Source organism: Lipotes vexillifer, unplaced genomic scaffold (assembly GCF_000442215.2).
Source record: "Lipotes vexillifer unplaced genomic scaffold, Lipotes_vexillifer_v1.1 scaffold1105, whole genome shotgun sequence".
Lineage (NCBI taxonomy): Eukaryota > Metazoa > Chordata > Mammalia > Artiodactyla > Lipotidae > Lipotes > Lipotes vexillifer.
In genome coordinates this window covers 1564234-1591368 of record NW_006779955.1, presented here as the reverse complement: position 1 = coordinate 1591368, position 27135 = coordinate 1564234, and the positions used below count along the sequence as shown (strand labels likewise).

General features: G+C 42.2%; 1 protein-coding gene across 1 annotated transcript in view; it reads left to right on the top strand.

Annotated features, from left to right (window-relative positions):
- Positions 1 to 14064: 14064 nt before the first annotated feature.
- Positions 14065 to 27135, top strand: part of ARL8B (ARF like GTPase 8B) — a 63110-nt gene continuing 50039 nt past the window's right edge. Inside the window, 2 exon segments of the mRNA XM_007453066.1 lie at positions 14065 to 14202; positions 14204 to 14362. Of these exon segments, the coding sequence (XP_007453128.1) occupies positions 14065 to 14202; positions 14204 to 14362 (297 nt within the window).

Genomic DNA, 27135 nt, shown 5'->3' with positions numbered 1-27135 from the left:
CCCCCCGTTTTAGCTCTGCTCCTGGCTCCTTTATTTTGTTTTCCTTCATAGTTGTGGTTTCAGTGGTATAAAAAAATTTCTTTTATCTTCTCAACAGACCTTGGGTGGCTAAATTCTGTGCACCATTGACCAGAAGCCTTGAAAAAGTAACACACACACACACACACACACACACACACACATATGTATGTTATCAAAATGGAACAAAAACTCTGAGGAGAAGTAACAAAGAAAAACTTTTGGTCATTCACACACAATGAGTTTTTAAGTTCTGGGCTGAGAATTGAAGGAGGAAGTGACCATTCAGCATGATGGAAAGTGAGGTTCCGGTATGAAAAGACTCCTTTATTTTGGTAAGAACACTTAACATGAGATCTGTCCTTTTGGCAGGTTTTCAGTGTATAGTATGTTATTGTTGACTGTTGCTACAATGTTATAGTGCACATCTCTTCTTACTTAACTAATTCCTCTTAACTGAAACGTTATGCCTGTTCACGAATAACTCCCCATATCCCCCTCCTCCTGGCCCCTGGTAACTGCTATTCCAGTCACTGCTTTTATGAGTTTGACTGTTTTAGAAACCTCATGGAAGTGGAATCATGCAATACGTGTCTTTCTGTGACTGGCTATTGCACTTGGTATAATATCCTCCAGGTCCACCCATGTTGTCACATATGGTATAATCTCCTTCTTTTCAAAGGCTGAATAGTATTCTGATGTATGTATATACCACATGCCCCCAGTCAATGGAGGACACACGGAGAAGCCAAGAGTTTTCCATGAACCTTCAAGAGCCTGCTTGCCCTTATCTCCCTCTGGGGAAAATATTCCTACAAGGGGCTTTCTTCGAGAGTTGTCTTATAATTTGAAAAATGAACTCACGTCTCAGGTCATGTGTCATTGGATCAGAAATGGCACCAAAGCTGTCTGAACATGAGAAACTCCACCCTCTGAGGCTGTGTGGGGGTGTGAAACTGTTCAGAAGAGCATTCCACTCTGCTCGGTGAAGAGCTGACCAATCATAAGCCCTTTGGGGGGAAGTATATATTCTAAATGAACAAACATAAAGATGGGCACTTGACTCGGGCTATCTCCTGAGCCTCAAGTCTCCGTGAACATTGATCAAAGAAGCATTGGGAGGTAGATAGATTGCATGGCTGGGGAAAGGTACCGTGCTACCTCAGATTCCCTGGTATCCTTGCAATAACCTCCATTCTCAAAAGGAATCTCTGGGCATGTTTGCCAGGGGCAACTTAAAGGAAACAGACTAATAGGGTGAGTGTAACAACCAAATTTAGAGTTTATGATTTACTTCTCTGTTTAGCATTAGGGCTTTGGAGAGGGCAACACACCTGTCATTGTTTGCAAAACACAAAGTGATTTCTAAATGGAGCTGAAGTCCTTGTTGAGGAACAGTGGGTGTTTGTTTTCATCTGACCATCTGCCTCAGAGCCAATTGTTGAGAAGTGTCTTGTTTAAAATACAAAAATCTGTGTCGCACTGGATACCTGATTAACTAGACTCTTGAGGGAGGGAGTCCTGGAAATTTGCATTTTATGTTTCCTGAAGTTTGAGAACCCGTAAAATACAGGTAGCTTTCTTCAGAGAGTGTGTGTGTGTGTGTGTGTGTGTGTGTGTGTGTGTGTGTGTGTGTGGCATATGCACATCTGTGTGTCAAGGGTTTGTGGTAGCCATTCTTAGAAGAGATGGGGCCAATGCCACTGCCTAGAAAATAAGGTGAAATCAGCATTTTATATCCAAAAGCTCAAATGACTCTTTGAGAAGTTCCCTTTGGGAATAAGAAGGAGGCAAGTGATGTCAGTTCCACCAGACTGCAGAGCCCACACAGAGGCAGAGCCTTTGAGGAGGGATGACCTCATGGGAGCATGTCTGTAAGAACTGGGTTCAAATAGTGTGGAGTGCAATGAAGGGCTCCGTGGGTCAAGGAAAGGAACAGACATCATCTACCTTTCTTCAGGGATGCACTGTCTAGGGCATGGAATTGGGCAAGCAAAAATCCACTCCCACCATCAGCAACCCCACTTGATAGACCATGAGCTGGGCTATCTACCTGCCCACACAGGTGTGGCTCTATGGGTGGTCGACATATTGGAATACATTTGTGATGATGGCTCATTAGCCACTGCCTCAATCCTCCACCCACTCAAGAGTCCCCTCTACCGCGATGACTCTGACCTGGCTTCCCCACCCTCCCCTCCAGTATCCATGATCTAATGAACAAAGGTTAAGTTCAGGAATGATGGGGGTCCCAGCACCCTACACTGGCACTGCAGCTTGCTTGTCTTCTGATCGGTTGATGCCCATGGTATACAGAGGGTTCAATATTTTGGGTCACCCCATGTAGTGGGTGGCTCATTTCTGACAATGACGTCAAGTAGTAGCTTGGAACATTAGCAGCTCTGGTCAACTCTGGACTCAGAAGTCAGGATGCTTCCCTTTGGAAGTCGAGCAGACCCCCTTCTTGGATCATAAGATCCCCGCTAGAATCCTGCATGCCAAGGTAGAGGGAGCACCTCAAGAGGCAGATACCAGACTCCCTTCTAATCTTGATATATAAGGCTGTGAACGGGTCCTAATTCAATTTCAAAAATAAAGACATACAGTTGCTGCTAACCCAGGGATCAGGAAGCACTTCATACTGGTTAAATAAGCATAAGGAATTATTATTATTATTAAATTACCACATATGTCACAGAAAGGTTACTGACAACAGATCATCAGGGGCTGTGGTTTTCCTGGCCCCTTTGAAGTTCAGACCAGTAGAACAAACACGTCAAGAGGGTTTTCTTTTTTTCTGTTTTGTTCACTGAGATCCCAATGCCTAGGACCTAGGACAGTGCCTGACACATAAGTGAGCCCTTGATCCGTTTTTGCTATTATTATTATTTTTACTACCACGATTACCATTACTAACGAAAACTCACCAAACTGTCTAATAATGATTACCTCTCTGGAGAGGGAGTGAAGCTGGGGTGCCAGGGAGGGGATAGCGATTCATATTTTCTACTTTATACACATCTGGGTTGTTCAAAGTATTTACACCAATCAGAGGCTACTTCTATTATATATATATATTATGTAAATTATTTTATAAAAAATACCTCTCATGTCAAAATTTATTTCCCCAAGTGCCTTTATCTTCTCTTACAAGCAATCGGTGCAATAACAATGAACCCTTTTTAAAAAAATCTGAAAGGTAGATTCAAGTGTTTCTGTTCCACAGCATATTTTTGGCCCCAGAGCAGTATGTGGAACCCCGTGGTATTAACAAAGTTTTCTTTGGACGCCCTGAATCAGTCTTCCCTCAGCACATCCGCAGGGCGGACCACCTGCCTGGGTCCGGTCAACGCCGGGGGCGTTTTGGACTGACGTGTCTATCCTGAAAGCTTCCAGGCCGCCTTTGAACTTGGCTTGGCAGCCAATGAAAATCTCCGATCCCGCTGCGCGTGGGAGCCGTGGTCCCTCCTCTCGCAGCCAGGAGGAGCCCTGCAGTGCGCCCGGCAGCCGCCAGCTGGAGCTCAAAGGCAGCGGCGCCTCTCCGAGACCGCCGGGAGCCTCGCAGCGGGGGGCGCGTCTGCTCCGCCCGCCCCTCTGCCTGTGTGCATCCCGCCTGCCCGAATCAGAGGCACCCTTTCCGAAGCTGGACGAAGTTCACCTCCATCTCCCTTTTCTACGCTTGTCTCTTTATTCCATTACCAAAGGTTGCTCTAGGACTTTAATAAAACCAAACTGAAACGTTGTCAGAGAAGAGGGATCCGAACGTGGAGAGGACTGGAAACTGGCGTTCATTCACTGGGAAACATTTACAGATCCCCCTACCAGGGGTCAGACCCGCAGCTGGAGGCTTGGGACGCCAAGTTGAGTAAGACAATCCCTGCCTTCAGAGGGCCTCAGCCTTGTAAATAATAGTAGGGTAAAAGACGGTTTCACGGAAACCATCCGGTTCTGCTTTTGGCTGAAGCACCAAAATAATAGATGTCACATGTCAAGGAGATGTGTCAGGTCGCCGTGCAGGACATGCAAAAAGGGATGGCTTGGAGGTGCTGAGCTCCTCCCACTGAGGGTAGGAAAGGGACCCAGAGGCGGAAATTAAAGGAAAAAGTGTTTGGAGAGAGAACCGTGGATGAGTTGAGTCCTTTAGCTCTCATTAACTTAAACCTAGGGAAGGGGGCTTTAAAGGGACCCCTTGGAGAGGCCGCCTGGGAAATCTAAAACGTGTGGCACTGGGTTGACTAGCTGTTCTGACTGAAGAGAAAAAGGTGTTACCACATTGGGGGCAATCTTATCCCCACAGTTTGTGAAGGCAAATTTCAGTGAGTGTTCTCAGGGGACCACATGTGGATCCCCTGTGGAGAGAACCGCAATGGGGCTGTTTTAGGGTCTTGTCTGTGGCGACCTCCTGGTGGAGTGAGGAGATCTCAGCAGAAAAAAGGCTCCTGGGTGCTCTGATTCTAAAAGAAGGAAACCTTAAGCCACCTGCTGAAATAGAGATGCACTTGCCTGAATCCAGTGAACTGCAGGTGAGATATTTCCAGTGCTCCGTGAGGGAAACCATCAGCCTGAAATATCTGCCACGCCCAGAGAGTGCCAGCACCTACTATGGCCTTGTCGGTCAAGTCAACACTTTCCAGCCCCCCACACCTGGCTCCCTGCGTCCACTGGGTCTGTACCTCGTGGGTAGGGTGACCATATGCCCCAGTTTGACTGGGATGGTTCTGGTTTACATCTGAAGTTCTGGCATAATTATTGACAGCACCCCCTTTCAGTCTCAAAAGGGTCCTATTTGGATGATAAATTACATGTTCATCCTACTGATGAGAGAATCGAGGTAGCCACTTAGGCAGGTGTTATGAATTGTGCCTCCCAAAGTGATACGTTGAAGTTCTAACCACCAGTGCCTCAGAACGTAACCTTATTTGGAAATGAGGTAATCAAGGTGAGGTCATCAGGGTGGGCCCTCATCCAGTATGACTGATGTCCTTATAAAAAGAGGGAGTTTGGACACAGAAACAGGCATGCATCCAAGGAAAATGCCATATGAAGATGAAGGCGGAGGTGGGGTGATACCTTTACAAGCCGAGGCATGCCAAAGGTTGCCAGCAATCTACCGGAAGCTGGGGGGGGAGAGGCCTGGAACAGATGCTCCCTCACATCCCTCAGAAAGAACCAGCTCAGCTGACACCTTGATCTCAGACTTCCAGCCTCCAGACTGTAAAACAAAACATTTCTGTTGTTTGAGCCACCCAGTCTGCGATCCTTTTTCACAGCAGCCCTGGGAAGCGAATACACCGGGAAACAGAAGCAGGCAATCTTGTCCTATATCCGTTCCCAAAGGTCCAGTCTGCAGCTGGCTCAAACTAGGCAGCAGGAGAAATTTTACCTGAAATAATTTTTTTGTCCGTTTCTTAAAACTGAATATATTTGTTACTGAACCTGAAGTGTGCGCAGCCATTTAAAGTGACAGCAGGTTGTTTTTATGGTGTAAGAATAACGGGTGCAGGGGAAGAACCACTGCACAGAGCAATGGCCTAGCAAGGGGGTGGGATGCTGGGTGCCGCACTAAAGGGGTGCATTTCCTGGTGAGAAGATAAACCCGATAACAAACCAACAGTAATTTATCTGCTTTTTAGTACTGCTGTGCTGCAATATTGAAAATGTCAGTGATAAAACACTCCTCCTACCTGTGGGGCCATTCCTGCCACTCCCACCATTGCCCCAGATTGGATTTGAAGGACAGGACAGTGGGAAATAGGAAAAAACAAAAGAACTAATGTCGAATCTGGTGGTTTTTCAGCTGGCGGCAATCTTGTCCCCGAGGAATATCTGGCCATGTCTGGAGCCGTTTTTGATTGTCATAACAGGGCGAGGGTGTGCTTCCAGTGCCTAGTAGATTGAGTCCAGGGATGCTTTTAAAGATCCTACAGCACACAGAAAAGCTGCCCGTGCACAGAATTATCAGGCCCCAAATGCCAGTAGTGCTGAGGTTGAGAAACCCTGGCTTCAACCCTGAAACCACTGTATGTATCCTAGGTGCTCCTAAAGTGGCTGTGAGGATAGCCGAGAGAGAGGACCCCCAGGGCATGTGGTTGTAGAATGGGAATGCTTAGGAGGGGACTGGGTCAGTCATTTACTGGGTGGCGTGCCTGTCACAGGAACACGCAAGAGGGAATTTCCACATTAGGCTTTGGGATCTCAGCTGTGAGAAGTAATGACAGTGGGATTAAAGGAGCACTTTCTGGGGGCAGGGCCCTGTGCTGAAGCGTCGTTGTGTGGTTTCGTTTGACTCTCGTGACAGCCCTGAGAAGCAGGTATTATTTCCATCTAGGCTCAGAGAGGTGAAGTAATTTGCCAGAAGTCGGAAGGGAGAAAATTGGGATGCAAACCTGCTCCTGCTTGAGTCCAAAGGGCAGACTTTTGTTACCCCCAAACTGGATTCACCTCTTGGTGGGTGTTGAGCCCAAAAGCACAACTAAGCCAAAGATGGGGAGAAGGAAGCAGTTATCACTTGCAACAAGTAAGGAGGACACTGGGGATCTTTTCCCAAAGCAGTGTCTCCCTAAACAGCAAATGGGGACATTTTAAATTGAGTACATGCATATTCATGAAGGGGCTTGAGCAGAAGAGAATGCAGAATAGAATTGGGGCAGAGGTTGCCAGAAACCAGTCTTTGGTTGATTAAAGTCAGGAGGGTTGGAAAAGGTCAACATCATCATTCCTTGGGTTCTGACCAGTCTGGGATCTCAGCATGTTGTTACCATCCTCCCCCCGGGGTGGGGCCTTAGTTTCTGTAAAACTTCGAGATCTGTGTCAGGTTGTTAGGTATATCCTTTGAGGAGGAACTAGGACTCTGTTTTGTTGCTGAACTATTGTTTTCTTGACTGCTTTTCCTTTGTTCCTGTCTTCCCTTGTTTGCTTCAGATCATTAGTTACTGAGACCTGCTCAAAGGTAAACATTGTGGCCAAGCTTAGATCACAAAATGGCTTAGGCCAAAAATGGCTTCTCTTATGTCAAGAAAGCCAGGCCTAGTTCTCTTTCTCCAGGACCACCACCCCCTTCCCTATCTGCTTACACTTTTACACCCGAAACCATAACACTGACCAGTAATCAAATCCACCAAAAAGCACAGATGACCTGGATGAAGGAGAGATCTATTTGAAAAACGTTAATGCTTCTATCCAGTACCTGTATTCTTTTCTTTTTCTATTGTTTCTTCTACTTTGTTGCATTTTATTTCATTTCCTTACCTCACTTGGTTCCTTTCATAGACAGTTGAAACTAAAGCCCAGAGGAGGGAAGTGACTTGCCCAAGGTCACTGTTTAGGTTTTAAAGCCAGAATAAGAACTTTTTTTCAAGGTAAGGCTTTTCCTTGCCAGCAGAGTGCTCTTTGCATCACCCCGAGCATCTTTTTAGTATTTGTTTTCCACCCTTGGAATTCTCAAATCATTGACTTTTCTTACAACGGGGTTGACGAGTTCAGTTTTAGAATAATGAGGAGTGTTCCTCCTAAAGAGAATTCCCTAACTGGTTCTTGCTTCCCTTTTCCCGAGGTTGACACTCTCTTTTTAAAAGACAAAGGTGGCATTCTGCCCCTTGTCAATTTTGAAGGGCTCTCTCTATGACCTGGGCTGACATCCATGGCTAAGGAAAGATTCTGGCTCTTTGACTGACTTGGCCAAGAGGCGGCCATGTCCTGTGGAGAAGGCTCAGGTGCTGTCATTTTAAAATGTGGTGAAACTGATAATTAGGCCAGTGGGAACATATGGAATGTGTCACACCCGTCTTAGTCCTTGTCCAAAACTATTATCTCATTAGACAAATGTGAGGCTGACAAAACAGACAGCTAAGAGATGAGACCCTAACCACTCATTTTCTCAGAATGACTTTATTAGTTTAAGTAGAAATGGTCCTTGTTCTTAAGATTACAACTGAAAATCATGTCCCTAGCTGTGATATTTCCTCCTCCATGCCTCAGTTTTCTTCTCTCTCTCTCTCTTTTTTTGAGATCGACAGAGCACAAGCTTTATTCAGTGGCCAAAGAATGGAGGATCTGGAACTAAGTTCACAGATCAACTTCTCACCCACCTGGGGAGAGTTATTTATTTTATTGTATTTATTTATTTTTTAAACTTTTTATTTTATATTAGAGTATAGTTGATTAACAATGTTGTGTTAGTTTCAAGTGTACAGCAAAGTGATTCAGCTATACATATACATGTATCTATTCTTTTTCAAATTCTTTTTCTGATAGCCAGAACTAGAATGGTCTTCAAGGATGCGTCCACCTCTGATGCCATAGAGTTTTCCATTTCTTATACAACAGCCATATAGCAAACACATGGGTTATTCTGATCACTTGCCTTGTCCTCTTCATCCACATTCCCAGGACAATGGGATTCCTGACCTTTACGCATGACTTGGGAATGTATCTGAGCACATGATCCTGCATTCCCATTTTTATTATTTATTTATTTACATATTTTTAAACAACTTTATTGGAGTATAATTGCTTTACTTTGTTGTTTTAGTTTCTGCTGTATAACAAAGTGAATCAGCTCTATGTATACATATATCCCCCATATCCCCTCCCTCTTGCGTCTCCCTCCCACCATCCCTATCCACCCCTCTAGGTGGTCACAAAGCACCCAGGTGATCCCCTTGTGCTATGCGGCTGCTTCCCACTAGCTATCTGTTTTACATTTGGTAGTGTATATATGTCCATGCCAGTCACTCACTTCGTCCCAGCTTACCCTTCCCCCTCCCTGTGTCCTCAAGTCCATTCTCTACATCTGCGTCTTTATTCCTGTCCTGCCGCTAGGTTCTTCCGAACCTTTTTTTTTTTCTTTTTAGATTCCATATATATGTGTTAGCATATGGTATTTGTTTGTCTCTTTCTGACTTACATCACTCTGTATGACAGATTCTGGGTCCATCCACCTCACTACAAATAACTCAACTTCGTTTCTTTTTATGGCTGAGTAATATTCCATTGTATATATGTGGCACATCTTCTCTATCCATTCATCTGTCGATGGACACTTAGGTTGCTTCCATGTCCTGGGTATTGTGAATAAAGCTGCAATGAACATTGTGGTACATGACTCTTTTTGAATTATGGTTTTCTTAGGGTATATGCCCAGTAGTGGGGTTGCTGGGCCATATGGTAGTTCTATTTTTAGTTTTTTAAGGAACCTCCATACTGTTCTCCATAGTGGCTGTATCAATTTGCATTCCCACCAACAGTGTAGAAGGATTCTCTTTTCTCCACATCCTCTCCAGCATTTATTGTTTCTAGATTTTTTGAAATTGGCCATTCTGACTGGTGTGAGGTGATAGCTCATTATAGTTTTGATTTGCATTTCTCTAATGATTAGTGATGTTGAGCATCCTTTGATGTGTTTGTTGGCAATCTGTATGTCTTCTTTGGAGAAATGTCTATTTAGGTCTTCCGCCCATTTTTGGATTGGGTCGTTTGTTTTTTTGCTATTGAGCTGCATGAGCTGCTTGTATATTTTGGAGATTAATACTTTGTCAGTTGCTTCATTTGCAAATATTTTCTCCCATTCTGAGGGTTGTCTTTTCGTCTTGTTTATGGTTTGCTTTGCTTTGCAAAAGCTTTTACGTTTCATTAGGTCCCATTTGTTTATTTTTGCTTTTATTTCCATTTCTCTAGGAGGTGTGTCGAAAAGGATCTTGCTGTGATTTATGTCTTAGAGTGTTTTGCCTATGTTTTCCTCTAAGAGTTTTATAGTGTCTGGCCTTACATTTAGGTCTTTAATCCATTTTGAGATTATTTCTGTGTATGGTGTTAGGAAGTGTTCTAATTTCATTCTTTTACATGTGGCTGTCCAGTTTTCCCAGCACCACTTATTGAAGATGCTGTCTTTTCTCCATTGTATATTCTTGCCTCCTTTATCAAAGATACGGTGACCATAGATGTGTGGGTTTATCTCTGGGCTTTCTATCCTGTTCCATTGATCTATCTTTCTGTTTTTGTGCCAGTAACATACTGTCTTGATTACTGTAGCTTTGTAGTATAGTCTGAAGTCAGGGAGCCTGATTCCTCCAGCTCCGTTTCTCTTTCTCAAGATTGCTTTGGTTATTCGGGGTCTTCTGTGTTTCCATACAAATTGTGAAATTTTTTGTTCTAGTTCTGTGAAAAATGCCAGTGATAGCTTGATAGGGATTGCATTGAATCTGTAGATTGCTTTGGGTAGTATAGTCGTTTTCACAATGTTGTTTCTTCCAATCCAAGAACATGGTATATCTCTCCATCTATTTGTATCATCGTTTATTTCTTTCATCAGTGTCTTATAATTTTCTGCATACAGGTCTTTTTTCTCCTTAGGTAGGTTTATTCCTAGGTATTTTATCCTTTTTGTTGCAGTGGTAAATGGGAGTGTTTCCTTAATTTCTCTTACAGATTTTTCATCTTTAGTGTATAGGAAGAATTCCCATTTTAATACTTAACTCTAGATAAAGTTCAAAGGGAAGAGTACACCCACAGGACTTTGTACACATGATGGACCGACTCCAGAAGAAAATGCCTCTTCAGTTAAAATATCAAATAAGGGTGGTATCCTTATCCCTATTTTACAAATGAGAAACTGAGCACCTGAATTGCTAACCAAACGTCCTGCGTCGCTATGTTCCAGAAATAATAACTAACGTTTAGTGAATGTGAATGCTGCACCAGGCGCTATAATAAGAGTTTCATGTGAACTCATTTACTCTTCACAATAACCTTTTGAGGCTGATAACAATATTACCTCCCTTTACAGTAATTAGAGGCACAGAGAGGTTAGACAACTTGCACAGTTCACACAGCTGATAGGTAGAGGAGCTGTGATCAGAAGCTTCATTCTATGCTATGAACACTATACACAAAAAGTGTATCATCTTGCCTTTCATTACCTTACTTAATCTAATTTACTATTATTTTATTTAATTCTCACTTTAGTGCTATGAATTAAGTACTATCAGTAGTGTGCCAGTAAATGTCTAACAACTAGCTCTCCAGGGAAGGGAGAAGCCTAAATTGTAGTGTTTGCCAATTTCCATGGTGCAAATACTCCCAGAGTGGTTAATTTCAAGCTACCAATGAAAATCGATGAACTCGGAGTTGGGAAGAAATGTTCTCCATTATATGGTATTTCCATCCTATGGATACACTACTTGTAAATAGCTTCAAGAATTGAGCCAAGGGCTTCCCTGGTGGCGCAGTGGTTAGGAATCTGCCTGCCAATGCAGGGAACACGGGTTCAAGCCCTGGTCTGGGAATATCCCACATGCCACGGAGAGGCTAGGCCCGTGAGCCACAACTACTGGGCCTGTGCGTCTGGAGCCTGTGCTCCGCTACGAGAGAGGCCGCGACAGTGAGAGCCCCTCGCACCGCGATGAACAGTGGCCCCTGCTCGCCACAGCTGGAGAAAGCCCTCACACAGAAACGAAGACCCAACACAGCAAAAAAAAAATAATAATAAATTTATTAAAAAAAAAGAATATAGCTAATAGTAAGCTATATTAAAGTGATTAGGAAATGATAAGTTTTGAATATCTATTTGAATATTTATGCCTTTCTTTTTAATGAAATGTATTTAACTATAACTGAACAAAGGAAGCTCTAGAATAATGCCTACAACATGTTCCCATTTTTGTGCATAAGAGAAAATTCTCTATCCCATATATGTGTATAAATGTTTGTTTGATCAAAAAAGAGTAAACTCTTAAAATGGGTTACTTCAGAGATGGGGGATTGAGGATGCCAATAGACAGATTGCCTTTTTCTTATCATACCTCTCTACTAGTTGATGGTTTTACAACCATCATATTGTGCTTTTATGATAAAAAATAATTTATAAAGTTTTCTTTTCTTTTTCGGCCCTGCCGCGTGGCTTGCGGGATCTCAGTTCCCCGACCAGGGATTGAACTCGACTGAACTTGGGCAGTGGAAGTGCTGAGTCCTCACCACTGGGAACACCTGATAAAAGGGTTTTTTTTAATTGTGAAACTAGAATTGGGAGGTAAGAAGTGACTTTTCTATTAAATGGTTTTAGAGGTGAAGGAAATTATTATAATTGTAAAGGATGAGGAATGTTCAACTTTTCATTTTGAAATTAGTTTGTTGACTTGTTCACTGTCTTTCTCTCTAGAACGGAAGGTCCGTGGCAGCTGACACCTAAGTGTGTCCAAAGTTTTGGGCCCAGCCACCAGCATCACTCCCTTACACTAGTATAAGAGCTTCTGAACCCATCTCACTCCTTCTGCTCTTTCACTCTGTATTAATTTGCTAGGGCTGCCATACCAAAGGACCACAAACTGGGTGGCTCAAAACCACAGAAATGTATTGCCTCACAGTACTGGAGGCCAGAAGTCCAAGATCAAGGTATTGGCAAGGTTGGGTCCTTCTGAGGCTGTGAGAGAGAATCTGTTCCAGTTCCTGGTGCCTCTCTTCCAGTTCCTGGTGCCTCTCTTCCAGTTCCTGGTGGTTTGCTGGCAATTCCTTGGTGTTCCCTGGCTTGCAGCTGCAGCACTTCAGTCTCTGCTTCTGTTGTCCCATGGGTCTCTCCCCTCCTGTGTCTGTGTATCTTCTACTCTTCTTGAGGAGAAGTCATTTTGGATTAAGGGTCCACCATATTCCACTAAGACCATCTTAACTGATTACATTGGCAATGGCCCTGTTTCCAAAGAAGGCCACTCTCTGAGGTACTGGGGGTTAGGACTCCAGCGTATCTTTCGTGGGGACACACTTCAACCCATAATGCCTTCCTATAGTCAGTTCTGCATGGAGCTGCCAGAGAAAACTTTTAAAAATATAAACTGGTTCACTCTCCGAGTTCCCCATCATATCAAGACCTGAACTAGGGCCACCATACCCTACTTCCTCTGGTCCCTGCATCTTTCTCCATCCATATCTCTTAGTATTAGGATTCTGAGCTAACCACACTGACTGTCTTTCTATTCCTAGAGCATTCCATGTGCCTTTCCCCTTCAGAGTCTTTGCTGTTCCTTCTGTTTGAAACGTGCTTCCACCAGATGTGTGCCTGGCCCTCATTCTCATGTCCTCCAGGTCTTCCCATCCAGGGCCAACTCCTTTGAGAGGTCTACTCTGACCCTAACCCCTAGAACAGGGGTCACTCCTGTGTCTTCTTGTTCAGTTTTCTTTATAATGCTCAGTACTACAAGGCATTATATCTTATATTTATTTGTTTATTATGTTACATATCTCCCCCCTGGAATGTAAGCTCCTCAGGGGAAGGTATTTTTTAAAATTGGAAAACCTTGCAGATATTTTAGTGTACTTTTTAGTTAAATTAAACTTTTGAACAGGTGACTCATTTACATGGTTGAAAGTGAAAATGATATAAAAAGATATCCAGAAAAGGCTCGTTCCCATTTCTGGGAACTATCCAGTTTCTGACTACCCAGTTTCCCTGACCCCCATAGAAAACCATTTTTACTAGTCTCCCAGTATCTCTTTATGCAACTACAATACGTATTTGTATATATGTACATATATATTTTTGTTTTCCCATCTTATACTGAAGATGTCATTTAATACATAGTTGGCCTTTTGCATTTATGTTCCTTCAAAATATTTCCTGGACATCATCCCATATCAGTTTATATAGAACTTTCTCATTCTTTTTTAAACAGCTCTATAGTATTCCCTTTTGGGAACATACTGGAGTTATCACTTCTCTACTGATAAATACTTGTGGCTTCCATCTTTTGTTATATACGACAGGGATTTCCATGCTGTATCCCCAGAGTTTTGAAGTCTTTCTGCACAGAGCGGACTGTCAATAAACAATTGTAGAGAGGATGAAAGTTGAATGAACCAATATGAATGAGCCAAGGAGGGTAGTAGGAAAGGAGCCCAAGGGCGGCTCTCAGGTACGCGGTGCTGCACGGCGGCCCCAACAGGTGGCGCTGTAGGAGGCGGGCGCGCCTGGCCAGGGGGGTGGGGGTGGGGGGGCCCGCCGCTCTTGCCGTGGGCGCAGACGGCAGCGCGGGGACAAGCGTGGGGGGTAGGGCGAGTCATATGACCCGTTCGGCTTCCTGGCTTCGGCCGCTGCCGCCGCCAACCCGTGCCCGCCAGCGTCGAGCCGGGGTCCCGAGGAGCCGTTGCGGGGTTCGGGCCGAGGCCCACTTGTGTGGAGGTCGTCGTCACCGCTGCCTGCCCGCTCGCCCGTCCGTCCTTCCTCCCGGCCGCCATCATGCTGGCTCTCATCTCCCGCCTGCTGGACTGGTTCCGCTCGCTCTTCTGGAAGGAGGAGATGGAGCTGACGCTCGTAGGGCTGCAGTACTCGGGCAAGACCACCTTCGTCAATGTCATTGCGGTGAGTGCCCTCCCGCTCACCCGCCCGGGGCGCCGCGGCCCGCGCGTCCGGCGCGGGGTCCGCGCGCAGGCCTGGCTTGGGGGTCCCCTCTGCGCCGCGGGGCTCTTGGGAGTGTGTGTGTACTGGGGGAGGGAGTAGCCGTGCTTGTCACTTTCCCTAGGGTCAGGACTCTGTGACACACATCGCGTGTGTTGGTGGCTGAAGTGTAGCGCTGAGATCGGCGGCTGAAGGGTTAATTCCATTTAGTTGTCTTCTTCCAGGCGCCGTGTTCTTAACGCGGCCGGGGTTTGGAAAGGGTGGAATTGGGCTTGTCACATTTTTAAGGCGCCTGGGGGATTGGGGTTTCCTTCGGGTTTGGTCTGTGAGGGCAGCGGAAGGGTTAACTCCAGCTTGTCACTTGCCTGAAGGGTGGGATTTGGCGACTCCGTGTGTCCCGTGAGAAAGCATAAAAATTGAGATTCTCTCAACTAGCCACTCGGGACGAAGAGCCCCGATGTAGGAAAGCAGGGGACCGGTGGGGACTCATTCCTGAATTCTGTGGGCAGCTTCTCCGCTATAATTCAGTTACTGGTTTTCACCCGTTCCCCGAGGGGCCAAGATCAAGTTGATTGTGCTGCGCTCACCGGTGAAGCTGGGGAGGGACATTTCCAGCCAGTCCAAAGTAGTGCACAGCTTTTATTTTATTTTACTTTATTCTATACTTTACTTATCTAATTGAAGTATAATTGATTTGTAAATGCACAGCTTTTATTAAGCCGAGCAATTAAGGGGTCTTTGCATTTCTAGAGCTAAATGTCCTCATGTAGGGGGTAAGATTTGCAGCCAGCGTAAAGTTAACTACGTTGAAAAACTGGGGGTGGTCTTTTGTGATGGTGCTTCTTAAATGAAGGGAGGGGAAGGGTCTGGGCAGGAACGTAGCTTATTCCACGCCCAGGGAATGGGTGTCTGGGAGGGAAATTGCCCTGGGAACCTATATACAATGTGGTGTTTATTCAGCAGTGATTGAGGGGAAGGAGGATGATTCAATATTGCTTGTTTGGTTGGCTGCGGAAGAAATGAGCGTAAGATTCTCGTCAATCTTTACTTACAGCCCAGGAGTTGCTGTGTCTCAGTCTTAGCTGACAGGGGCTTGTGCTTGCCCAGGTACTCCAAAGCGAGATGGCAGCAGTTCCTCCACCGTTTAGATGATGGGTGAAAAAATAGACGACTAGCTGTCCAACTGGTTGGGTTACTGGAATTATTCAAACACGCCTTCCTTGTTAGGGAACACAACTTGTGTAACTCGTGACTCTCAGTCCTTGCAGTTATAGAGCAACAGAAATGAGTAAGACTTGGAGAAATAGAGATCAGCAGAAATCCAAACTTCCTTTGAGGAATGTTGCATGGCCTACTTTTTGGGCTCTTTTTGTATAATATGATTGTGGGGGGGTGCTTGAGATTACTTTTTTTCAACAGTCATAGAAAAGTGGAATGTGTAGTACCACTAAAATTAGTAAGGAAAAACTTTGGGCTAAGTATCCATATTCGAACTCTTGTATGATGTGGAAAAGATCAGCCTGAGTGCAGCTGAGCTCATTTAGCTGTAAATTTTCTGATATTCCTTTCAGATAAGAATGGGTGTCTCCTCCTAAATTCTATCTTTTTGACAAGACTGAATTAATTTATCGTGTATATAGGTGTATTACTACAGTCAGTCTTGTTTGTTGCGGAGAAGTAGTTATTCTTGGGAAACCTAAAAAAAGTTTAGTAAATCTTTGAGGAACTTCTAAAAATACAAGCTCGATTTTCATGCTTAATGTTTCCAGTAGACAGTGTTGTTTAATATAATGAGCATGAACTTTGAAGTCAAGCATCCCTGGGTTTGCAGTCTGGCTCTGCCACTTAGCAGCCTTGTATCCTCTTTCAGTCCTTGATTTCCCATCTATTAAGAGGAGATAATAATGGGTTTCTTACAGAGTTGCTGTGAGTATATGAAATGACAGATGTTAAGTGACTCGCATCATGCCTGCCTATAGATAGGGGTTAGATAAATGGTAACTGATGTTATTATTTGTAGTGGGTATACTCGTTTAATGCAGAAACGATATTTTGAAAAATATTCAGAAAGGAGTTAGCTGGGGTCATTTCCGTCTTTCAATTTGTGTATGTATCCAAATGTGGACTGCTGTAGTGGATTCCTAGATTGTGGCAAGTAATCACATGTCCTCCCCGTTTTTGCATTAGATTAATGCAAAATTAATCTTTTTTTTGCATTAGATTATTTTAACATCTGGAAAGCTGTTGAACTCAAAGTGAACTATTATTTTAACGTTAGACTCTTTGTTGTGTTTTGTTTCGGCCGCGCGGTGCGAGTTGGGGGATCTTAGTTCCCTGACCAGGGATTGAACCTGGATCTATGGCAGTGAGAGCTCTGAGTCCTAACTCCTGGACCGCCAGGGAATTCCCTATACCGTTCTTTTTGAATGATACGATGTGGGTAGGTTCTGTTAAGAAAAAATCGTGACGGTAATTGCCCATGGCCTTTAAGATGCTGGAAAAAAAGAGACCTCAGTAAATGTCATGCCTTTTTTTAAACCTCAGACTTTAACCTAATCTGTGGTTCTTATAGAATATATTTAGGGTGAGGAAAAAGTTAGTAATTAAAAGTGAATTTACAGAGTTTTAGATAGAAACAGTGTGTCCAAAATAGTAAATTTAGCTTTATCTTAAAAAAAATCAACTGCATTATTCTTTGTATAAAGTGTTTGAGTTATACACTCAGAAATTCAAACGCGTTGACTCCTACGTGTTACTTTAGAAAGTTGGCCGTTTATTTCTCAAATTCAACAAGTAACTTTCCAGGTAGGAAAAGCTTCAGGTGAAGCCAATTTTCTTAGGTAAAAATCAACTTTTTGTAAACGTCAAATTAAAATGTGTCTATATTTTCTGCCTTAAAAGTTAAGAAAACTTTGAGTGATGTCATTTAACTTACTCAGAATGTTTGTGAAGCTGAATTACTTATATGCAGGGTTTGGTCCATTCTGAAATTAGGCAGTTTGCTTACGGAGAGTTTCAGTCCTCAAATTCATATTCTTATGGTTTCAAACCCTTTCAAATGATGCTTCATGTTATCTAATGTTTTATGTAGAGACACTTAATATACATAGTGTTCTCTTTGTTTTGAACATTAAAACACAGAAAAGAAGCACATCTAGTCTTTAATTTTTTTGATTAGTGTTAGGAAATGAAATACTGCCCATTGCTAAGTATTATGGCAGTTATTATGTAATAAAGCATGTGTCTTGTATGTGTAATGTATGTTGAGTAAACTTTATTTTTAACTGAGACCCTTAGATGGGTTATAGGATACTTATGAAGAAATGTTTAATAGGATTTACCAAAATGTTATGGGATAAGTTTTTTAGACATTGTGTATTTTTGAAATTAGTAGTAGTATAAAAATTTGTCTACATTTTTGTGAAGTATGGAGAGCTCAAAGGTTAATCCAAGGAAAAGTTTATTACTGCTGAGAATTAGGAAAAGGAGATATTTGGAAAAATGGTAGAAATCTGGACCTAGAATAATTTTTTTAAGAGTTTGTAAAAACCTTAATTAAGTGGTCTAATTTTACCCTCATTTTATAGATGTAGGTAGGAGATCCAGAAAGGTTAAGTGAAATTCCTAAGGCTAATTAGTAGCAGAGACAAAATTAGAACCCAGGGCCAGTGCACTTTCTGCTTATCTGCCTCTGTAGGTCTACCTGAGGTTAGAACCATAGAGCTGTGAATTGGGAGCTCTTAATCCTTTAAACATCTTTTTTGAATATAAATATACTCCTCTTACGAATCTGGATAGCTTTTTAGATCCAACCTTCTTAAGCATATTGACTAACATTTGAGGAATACACACACACACACACACACACACACACACAGTGTTTGTGTATTTGAGGACATCAATTACAGGAAAGAATGATAATCTATGGAAAGTAGCAGTAGTGGAATATTATAATACTATGTTTGGACATTTAAATAACTGGCTAACAGGCATTGTTGGGTTGTTGAACTACGTTTAATATCTTTTAAGAGCAGAAATAGTTCTGTGATCAGAGTGCTTCTTATTGAATTACTTTGGGGTAAGAAGGGCAAAAATAGTTTTTAAAGAAAATATGCTCACCTGTAAAGTTTAGCAAATCTGAAACTTGACTGTAGGAGCTGGCCTTCCAGTGAGGTCATCTTCAGATACAGATTCAGAGTTGTGGAACAGGAGGCATCCTGCCAAGGAGCATTTCTTCAAAGTTCTTTACCCCCTTCCCCTTTCCCATTGTGTTTTCCATGCAGGCTTAGAATCTCAAAGCAAAATGTTCTCGTTAAGAAGCTGTTAAGAGTGCATTAAGGCACTTTAAATTACTAACTTAGAGGATATTTCACAACTTAAAGCACTGCATTTCTCAGAGATAAAGTGGAATGTCAGTGAACATGGATACAAAATGCATTGCACCTATTAAAGAATAGTTATTTACATATTATTTTTAGAAGATCTTTTTTTTCCCCTAATTATCAAAATAGCACAGGGTCATTAGAAATTTGAAAAGAATACTATAAAATAGAAGAAACCGCTTGTTATCTCCACCATCCAAAGTTAACTACTGTCAACATACCAGAGTATTTCCTTTTCATCTTTTTTTTTTTTTTAAAGTATATATCTAAACGGCTGAAAAAGTCTTGAGATAATGTTTATAATGTTTGTATCCTGGTTTGTTTTCTTTTAATTACGGTGTACACATTTTTCTGTGTCTAAAACCATCTTTAATTCCTTCATAATTTATCCTGTTATAGCATATCTTGTGGATATACCACGTATATTTGATCATTTCCTCATTATTGGACAGTTGAGTGGTTTGCAGGGTTTTGCTGTTGTACATCAGTTTGTTCTGCATTTCCTGAGGATGGGTTCCAGAGTTGGTGTCACTGGGTCAAGGGTGTGAACATATTTCATGTCAAATGGCCAAATTGCTTTCCAGAAAGTATGCACTCCTCCTGAGAAGGTCTTCTGAACAAAACTTGGACTTCATTTAAGCACTTTGTCCTGTGGTATTTTTAGGGCATACTTAGTTTTGTTGGTAAGGTAAAGTTAACCAGCAGTATTTTAAAACTATCCTATCAGATAATTGCTCTGTTTCTTTGTTTAATGTTTTAAGAAGTACCTATTTATGCTTCAGCAACTGCTAAGACTGAGACTATAGAGAACATAATTCCTTTTTCAATTTTCTTTTTTACTGAACTTTGCAGGCAGGCCATATAAATACAGCTCATCCCCTTTAGCTATCACAGCCTAATTTGTTTTAAACTTCCTGGTGGATTGCCTTAGGGGTTTGTATTCCAGAATTACGGCATGTTGCTGTGCAGTCCTTACCTAATCTTGCCTATTATAGTGGGGTGCTGCTCACTTTTTTTGGGGGGGGGGTGTATTAAAAGCAGTTTTTCCTAAACCAGAGTCTAAGAAAGTTTGCCAGGTAGACCACTTTTTGAAGCTATAGCATATGAAATTTTTAAGTTTATAACTTGAGTATCATTTATACTTGTAAAAGTTGATTTATGTCTTTTGAGCTCTTGTACGAAAAAAACAAAGGAAAGAAATATTAACCTGTCTGCTGAATAGGTCAAAATCAAACGATAATTTAAGGCATTTAGTTTTTCTGAGCCAGGACAAACCAAAATTGAAATCTGTAATGGAGTGATTTGAGTTAATTTCTTTCTTCAAAGTAAAAACCACAAGTCTTACATTCTATCGTGCTATTTTTTTAAAGGTTACATTGTTTTTTGTTTTTAATAAATTTATTTATTTTGTTTATTTATTTTTGGTTGTGTTGGGTCTTCGTTGCTGCGCACGGGCTTTCTCTAATTGCGGTGATCAGGGGCTACTCTTCATAGCAGCGCGGGGGCTTCTCATTGTGGTGCTTCTCTTGTTGCGGAGCACAGGCTCTTGGCATGCGGGCTTCAGTAGTTGTGGCTCGCAGGCTCTAGAGCACAGGCTCAGTAGTTGTGGCTCATGGACTCACTTGCTCCGTGGCATGTGGGATCTTGCCAGACCAGGGCTCGAACCTGTGTCCCTTGCATTGGCAGGCAGATTCTTAACCACTCTCCCACCAGGGAAGTCCCGTTATATTGTTTCCTAAATTAGATATTGGATCTTGTACTTGGATCTGATTTCATAGTTTGCCCAGTTTTATATAATAGAATAAGATTCTTATTTCATATCCTGACAGAAACTTTTTAAAAAAATTAAAATATTAATAAAGCTTTAGGGTTCAGTTAGAAATTATCTCTAAGAATACTGTATTTTTAAAAAATTATAATACTGGCAAAATAATTTTAGGATTCAGGTATCTAAGTAGTGACACTTCTCTTGAAAATTGAGGCCTTTCCTCCTAAACTGGGCTAGAAAAGTAATCATTTGTTGTTTAAAAAAAAAATTGTATGATGATTGGCAAAATGATTCTAAAAATGTCTTTTGTATCAGTTTACTTGATGACAGTTACTTAAGCATCTACCAGAATAGTGTTACTGTAAGAATATATTTTGAGCCTAAATTTGTTGGTATATGAATATGGTATGGTTGAGTTTATTTGGAATATGTATAAGTGGCTACATGAATTAGAATGCATGGAGGTTGGGAGTTGAAAGCCAGACTGTTTAGGTCCAGATCCTGACTCTTAACACCTGTGCTATTTTTGGCAAGTTATTTAACCACTCAGTATCTGCTTCCTTACTTGTAAAATAGGAATAATAGTAGTTTCTACCTCATGGAGTTATTACGGGTTTATACTTCTAAAACACTGAACAGTCATCAAAATAAGGAATGTGTTAGCTGCTAGGTTACTATAATGTGATCTCCTTGAGAGCAGGGAATTCTCTCTTTTTTGTTCACTGATGTGTTCCAAGTGTCTTAAACAGTTTCTGGCATACACTGGGTGCTAACGTATTTTGCAATGGACAAATATTACATTTAAAATATAAAATTAAGAACAAGTGTCTTTATGAACCCATATTCATATTTCAGTATGCAAAGTGTAGCATAATGTTAGGAATGAGAGTTTTGGAGTCTGATAGATTTGGATTTGAATATTGATTTGGCTATATATCACTTGTATTAGCATCTGTGTGTTTCATTTTTTCCTCCTCTGTAAAATGTAGATGGTCAAAGAACTGCCTCCTGGAGTGGTTTTCAGAATTAAATGAATGTATGTAAAGTGCTTAGCACTGTGCCTGGCCACATAGAGAGCGCTCTAAATGGTAACTGTTAGGTGTCAGGGGTAACATTTGATGTAATCATCAGCCTTTATGCTCAATTATTTTTTAGATTTCTCTTAATTATATTTAAATATTTGTAGCCTTTGTTTAGGAAGTAAGGTTTGGTTTTGTTTAATTCTTGGAAAAGTTTTGAGCACGTTATATTTTATCATGTTGAATTTTTTTGATAGCTGAGATGGGCTGGTAGAAAAAATGTTTTAGCCTCCTGGATAGGCTAGTTATTTTTGATGGACCTACTCCTATAATTCTTCCTTTTAGAAAATGAGGTTAATAGATCTATATACTTCTCCTTCGACTGTGTGTGTGTGTGTGTGTGTGTGTGTGTGTGTGTGTGTCTGTGTGTGTGTCTGTGTGTGTGTATATATAATTGTATTATTTGTTATGGAAAGCATTTACAGGGAATTGGAAATATGATTTGTTCTTTTGTTTGTCCCACCACTGACTAATGGCAGGACTGTGGACAAGTCATTTAACTTCTCTGTTCTTTGGTTTTGATGCTTGTGAAGAGTGAATAAGCACTGACAACCTTATTGTTTGAGAATCTAGTGGTGCTTTCCTATACCTGGAATTGGAACTCTTATTCATAGATCAGAGAATAAAATAAAAGTATAAAGGCTCCAATATGAAATGCCAGTTATAAGATCCCAGCCTCTTGCCAGAAGAAGAACTGAGATGGTTTGCTGCTTTATTTAAGAGGTGGAAAGGTAGACTGATCCCAACAGGAAGAAAAGAGTGAACCTTCTGAGTAGTACCTGCCCTCTAGAATTCAGGTGTCCTGTACAAATGTATGCTTAGATGAAATTTTAAAATTTGTATTAAACCATAGTAGTGCTTTTTGTGTATGTTTGTTGTAATTTTTAAACCAGGATTTAAGATCCAAGTGGATTTTAGTCACTGTTGACAGCTGTAAATTTGCAAGCCCCAGCAGGCACTATGCTTGTGTCTGTGTTGGCCTGTTCCCCTAGATGAGAACTGGGCTCTGCAGACAGCATGCAGGCTGGGCCAGAAAGGGCTTTTGGCAGAGTTTCCTCTCTTAAGGTGGCTTAAGGTCTGGTTTAGACACTCATCACTAGGCTACTTTTTCTTTACTTTTTTCTTGAAAGCTCATTTTGTCTGGAGAATGGTTTAACATAAATATATAGATTTGATCATTTCTGAATAGTTTCTTTCAGAGGAAAAACTGGGAAATGGAGGAAATTCACTTTTTTCTCCCTCTATAATCTACCTGTTTTACTCCACTAGCTGTTGGTTTCCTTATTTTGATCTTATTATTTTTTCATTCAGTGGCTGAATTAAAAAACTTAAAACGTTTAAAAAAATACACAAAATCCATATTGTTTAAAAAAGTAATGTGGATATACAGATTGGAAAAAATCTTTAAGACCATTAAGATTTTAATCACTATTAATATTAAGCTGTGTATCCTTCCGATTTTTTCCTCTCCCTTTATATATACAAATATCAGCTTTTTAAAAATTGCTGTATTTGACATATAATATTATATTAATTTGAGTTACATAATGTAACGATTCTACGTTTGTATATAATGTGAAATAATCACTACAGTAAGTCCAGTTAACATCACTACCATACATAGTTAGAATTTTTTTTCTTGTGATGATTACTCTCGTAGTAACTGCAAATATACAATACGGTATTCTTAACTATAGTCACTTTTCTGTACATTACATCTCATGACACATGTATGTATTTTGTAACTGGAAGTTTGTACCTTTTGATCTCCTTTCACCTATTCCAGCCCCAGTCTGTTCTCCGTCTATGAGTTGGGATTTTTTGTGTTTTGTTTTAGATTCCATATATGTGTCTTTCTCTGTCTCACTTAATTCACTTAGCATAATGCCCAGTATATGCTTTCTTGACAAAATTGATGGGATCATGCTGTACATGCTGAGTGGTCTTGTGTAGTCTACTTGATTTACCTACTTTGACGGCTAATAGGCAACTCACATTCAGTCAGTTCAAGACGGAATTCCTGATCCCTTCCTCTCTCAATCCAAGGAACCAACATCTACCCTTATCTTAAAAATGCTTTTTAAAAAAAGAAAAAAAGGGTGTTACAGGCTTTAAATAACCCTTATGTGTACATTTTGGTTACAGGCATGATTTTCCACCGTTGAGTGATTGAAATGTTGGTGCCTAAAACTTTCATTTTGTAGTTTTCTTTGGAGTTCCAGGAAGTGGGCCAAATGATTTGACCAGCTTTAACCTTTACATTTTCCTGTCATCCTGTGTATGGTAGGTGTCTTCCCCAGTCAGGATTGATCATGTCACCTCCATTGTAATTTTCACCACACTTACCGCCATCAGAGATTATCTTGTTTATTGTCTTCATCTGTCTTCTGAATATAAATTCCATAGGGGCAGGGCTTTTTCCTTTTTTCATTGGTGCATCCCAATGCAAAGAACAGTGCCTGGCACATAGTAAGCTCTCTGAATGTTGAATGAATGAATGAATATAACAGCAAAGTAGTGTATCTATTCTTTTATACTCAAACTGTGTGCAAGGCATCATGGTAGGAGATGATTCATAAATGTATCAGGCAAGGTTGTTTGTGGTAGAGTATTTGCCTCATAATAGCCATGTATAGGATAGAAATATTAAGTGCCTTAAAATTGGCACATAATGTTATGGGAATCTCCCCACCCTCACGGAAGACATCAGGGGAATTTTAGAAAGGCCATTTGCTGGCTTTGGGTGGGACTGTGTTGAGAATGGCCATGGAGCTGAGCTTTGAGTAGGGTGGTTTTCATTCATTTAGTGGATATTTGAATCAGTGTTCTAGGCAACATACGCATAATGAGGAACAAAAGAGATATGGTTCCTTCTGTTGTGGAGCTTCCAGTGCCACGAAGGAACAGTAGGAGAAGCAAAGGAGAAGCAAAGACACAATTGAGGGCAAGAACTTTTGTCAGATTGAGTGTAACCTGCGTGAAGGGAAAAAAAACCCAAAAGGCTAAAAAAAATAGGTTGCATCAGTTAACATAAAGCCTTGAGTAAATTTGAATCTGTAGGCATAGGGAGCCATTGAAGATTTTTGTTCATGGGAATGAAGACCTATGTTTCCAAAGGATTAATTTAGTAGCAATATAGAGAGCATCACAAAAGAAATTGGTTGCAAGATTATTACAAAAGTCTAGTTGAGAGATAATTGGGGTGGGGAGTAAGAGAAATTAGTGAGCTTTATTATGGAAGTGGAGTGGGTACAGTTGAGCAATTGAATCAGATGTACAGGGCAAAGGGGAATTTGTAGTCAAAGACCTTTTTAAGGATTTAAGTGGAAGATGGTGGAAGAGTAAGACGTGGAGATCACCTTCCTCCCCACAGATACACCAGAAATACATCTACACGTGGAACAACTCCTACAGAACACCTACTGAACGCTGGCAGAAGACCTCAGACCCCCCAAAAGGCAAGAAACTCCCCACATACCTGGGTAGGGCGAAAGAAAAAAGAATAAACAGACAAAAGAATAGAGATGGGACTTGCACCAGTGGGAGGGAGCTGTGAGGGAGGAAAGGTTTCCACACACTAGGAAGCCCCTTTGCGGGCGGAGACTGTGGGTGGCAGAGGGGGCAAGCTTCGGAGCCGGAGCCGCGGAGGAGAGCGCAGCAGCAGGGGCGCGGAGGGCAAAGCAGAGAGATTCCTGCACAGAGGATCGGTGCCGACCGGCACTCACCAGCCCGAGAGGCTTGTCTGCTCACCCGCCGGGGCGGGTGGGGCTGGGAGCTGAGGCTCGGGCTTCGGTGGATCGCAGGGAGAGGGCTGGGGTTGGTGGCGTGAGCACAGCCTGCAGGGGGTTAGTGCACCACGGCTAGCCGGGAGGGAGTTCGGGGAAAAGTTTGGACCTGCTGAAGAGGCAAGAGACCTTTTCTTCCCTCTTTGTTTCCTGGTGCGCGAGGAGAGGGGGTTAAGAGCGCTGCTTAAAGGAGCTCCAGAGACGGGCACGAGCTGTGGCTAAAAGCGCAGACCCCAGAGACGGGCATGAGATGCTAAGGCTGCTGCTGCTGCCCCTAAGAAGCCTGTGTGCGAGTGCAGGTCACTATCCACACCCCCCTTCCGGGGAGCCTGTGCAGTCCGCCACTGCCAGGGTCCCGGGATCTAGGGACAACTTCCCCGGGAGAACGCAAGGTGTGCCCGAGGCTGCTGCAACGTCCCACTGGCCTCTGCCGCCACAGGCTCACCCCGCACTCTGTGCCCCTCCCTCCCCCCAGCCTGAGTGAGCCAGAGCCCCCGAATCAGCGGCTCCTTTAACCCCGTCCTGTCTGAGCGAAGAACAGATGCCCTCCAGCGACCTACACGCAGAGGCGGGGCCAAATCCAAAGTAGAGCCACGGGAGCTGTGAGAACAAAGAAGAGAAAGGGAAATCTCTCCCAGCAGCCTCAGAAGCAGTGGATTAAAGCTCCACAATCAACTTGATGTACTCTGCATCTGTGGAATACATGAATAGACAATGAATCATCCCAAATTGAGGAGGTGGACTTTGAGAGCAAGATTTATTATTTTTTTCCCTTTTCCTCTTTCTGTGAGTATGTGTATGCTTCTGTGTGAGGTTTTGTCTGTATAGCTTTGCTTCCACCATTTGTCCTAGGGTTCTTCTATCCTTCCTTTTTAAAAAAAAAAAAAAAATTTTTTTCGTAATAATTATTTTTTATTTTAATAACTTTATTTTATTTTATCTTTATTTTATTTTACTTTATCTTCTTTCTTTCTTTCCTTCCTTCCCACCCTCCCTCCCTCCTTTCTTTCTTTCTTTCTCCTTCCTTCCTTCCTTCCTTCCTTCCTCCCTCCCTCCCTCCCTCCCTTCCATTCCTTCCTTCCTTCCTTCCTTCCTTTTCTCCCTTTTATTCTGAGCCGTGTGGATGAAAGGCTCTTGGTGATTCAGCCAGGAGTCAGTGCTGTGCCTCTGAGGTGGGAGAGCCAACTTCATGACACTGGTCCACAAGAGACCTCCCAGCTCTGCACAATATCAAACGGCAAAAACCTCCCAGAGATCTCCATCACAACACCAGCACCCAGCTTCACTCAACAACCAGCAAGCTACAGTGCTGGACACCCTATGCCAAACAACTAGTAAGACAGGAACATAACCCCACCCATTAGCAGAGAGGCTGCCTAAAATTATAATAAGTCCACAAACACCCCAAAACACACCACCAGACGTGGACCTGCCCACCATAAAGACAAGATCCAGCCTCATCCATCAGAACACAGGCACTAGTCCCTTCCACCAGGAAGCCTACACAACCCACTGAACCAACTTTAGCCTGGGGACAGAGACACCAAAAACAACGGGAACTACGAACCTGCAGCCTGCAAAAAGGAGACCCCAAACACAGTAAGATAAGCAAAATGAGAAGACAGAAAAACACACCAGACCTAACAAATGAAGAGGAAATAGGCAGTCTACCTGAAAAAGAATTCAGAATAATGATAGTAAAGATGATCCAAAATCTTGGAAA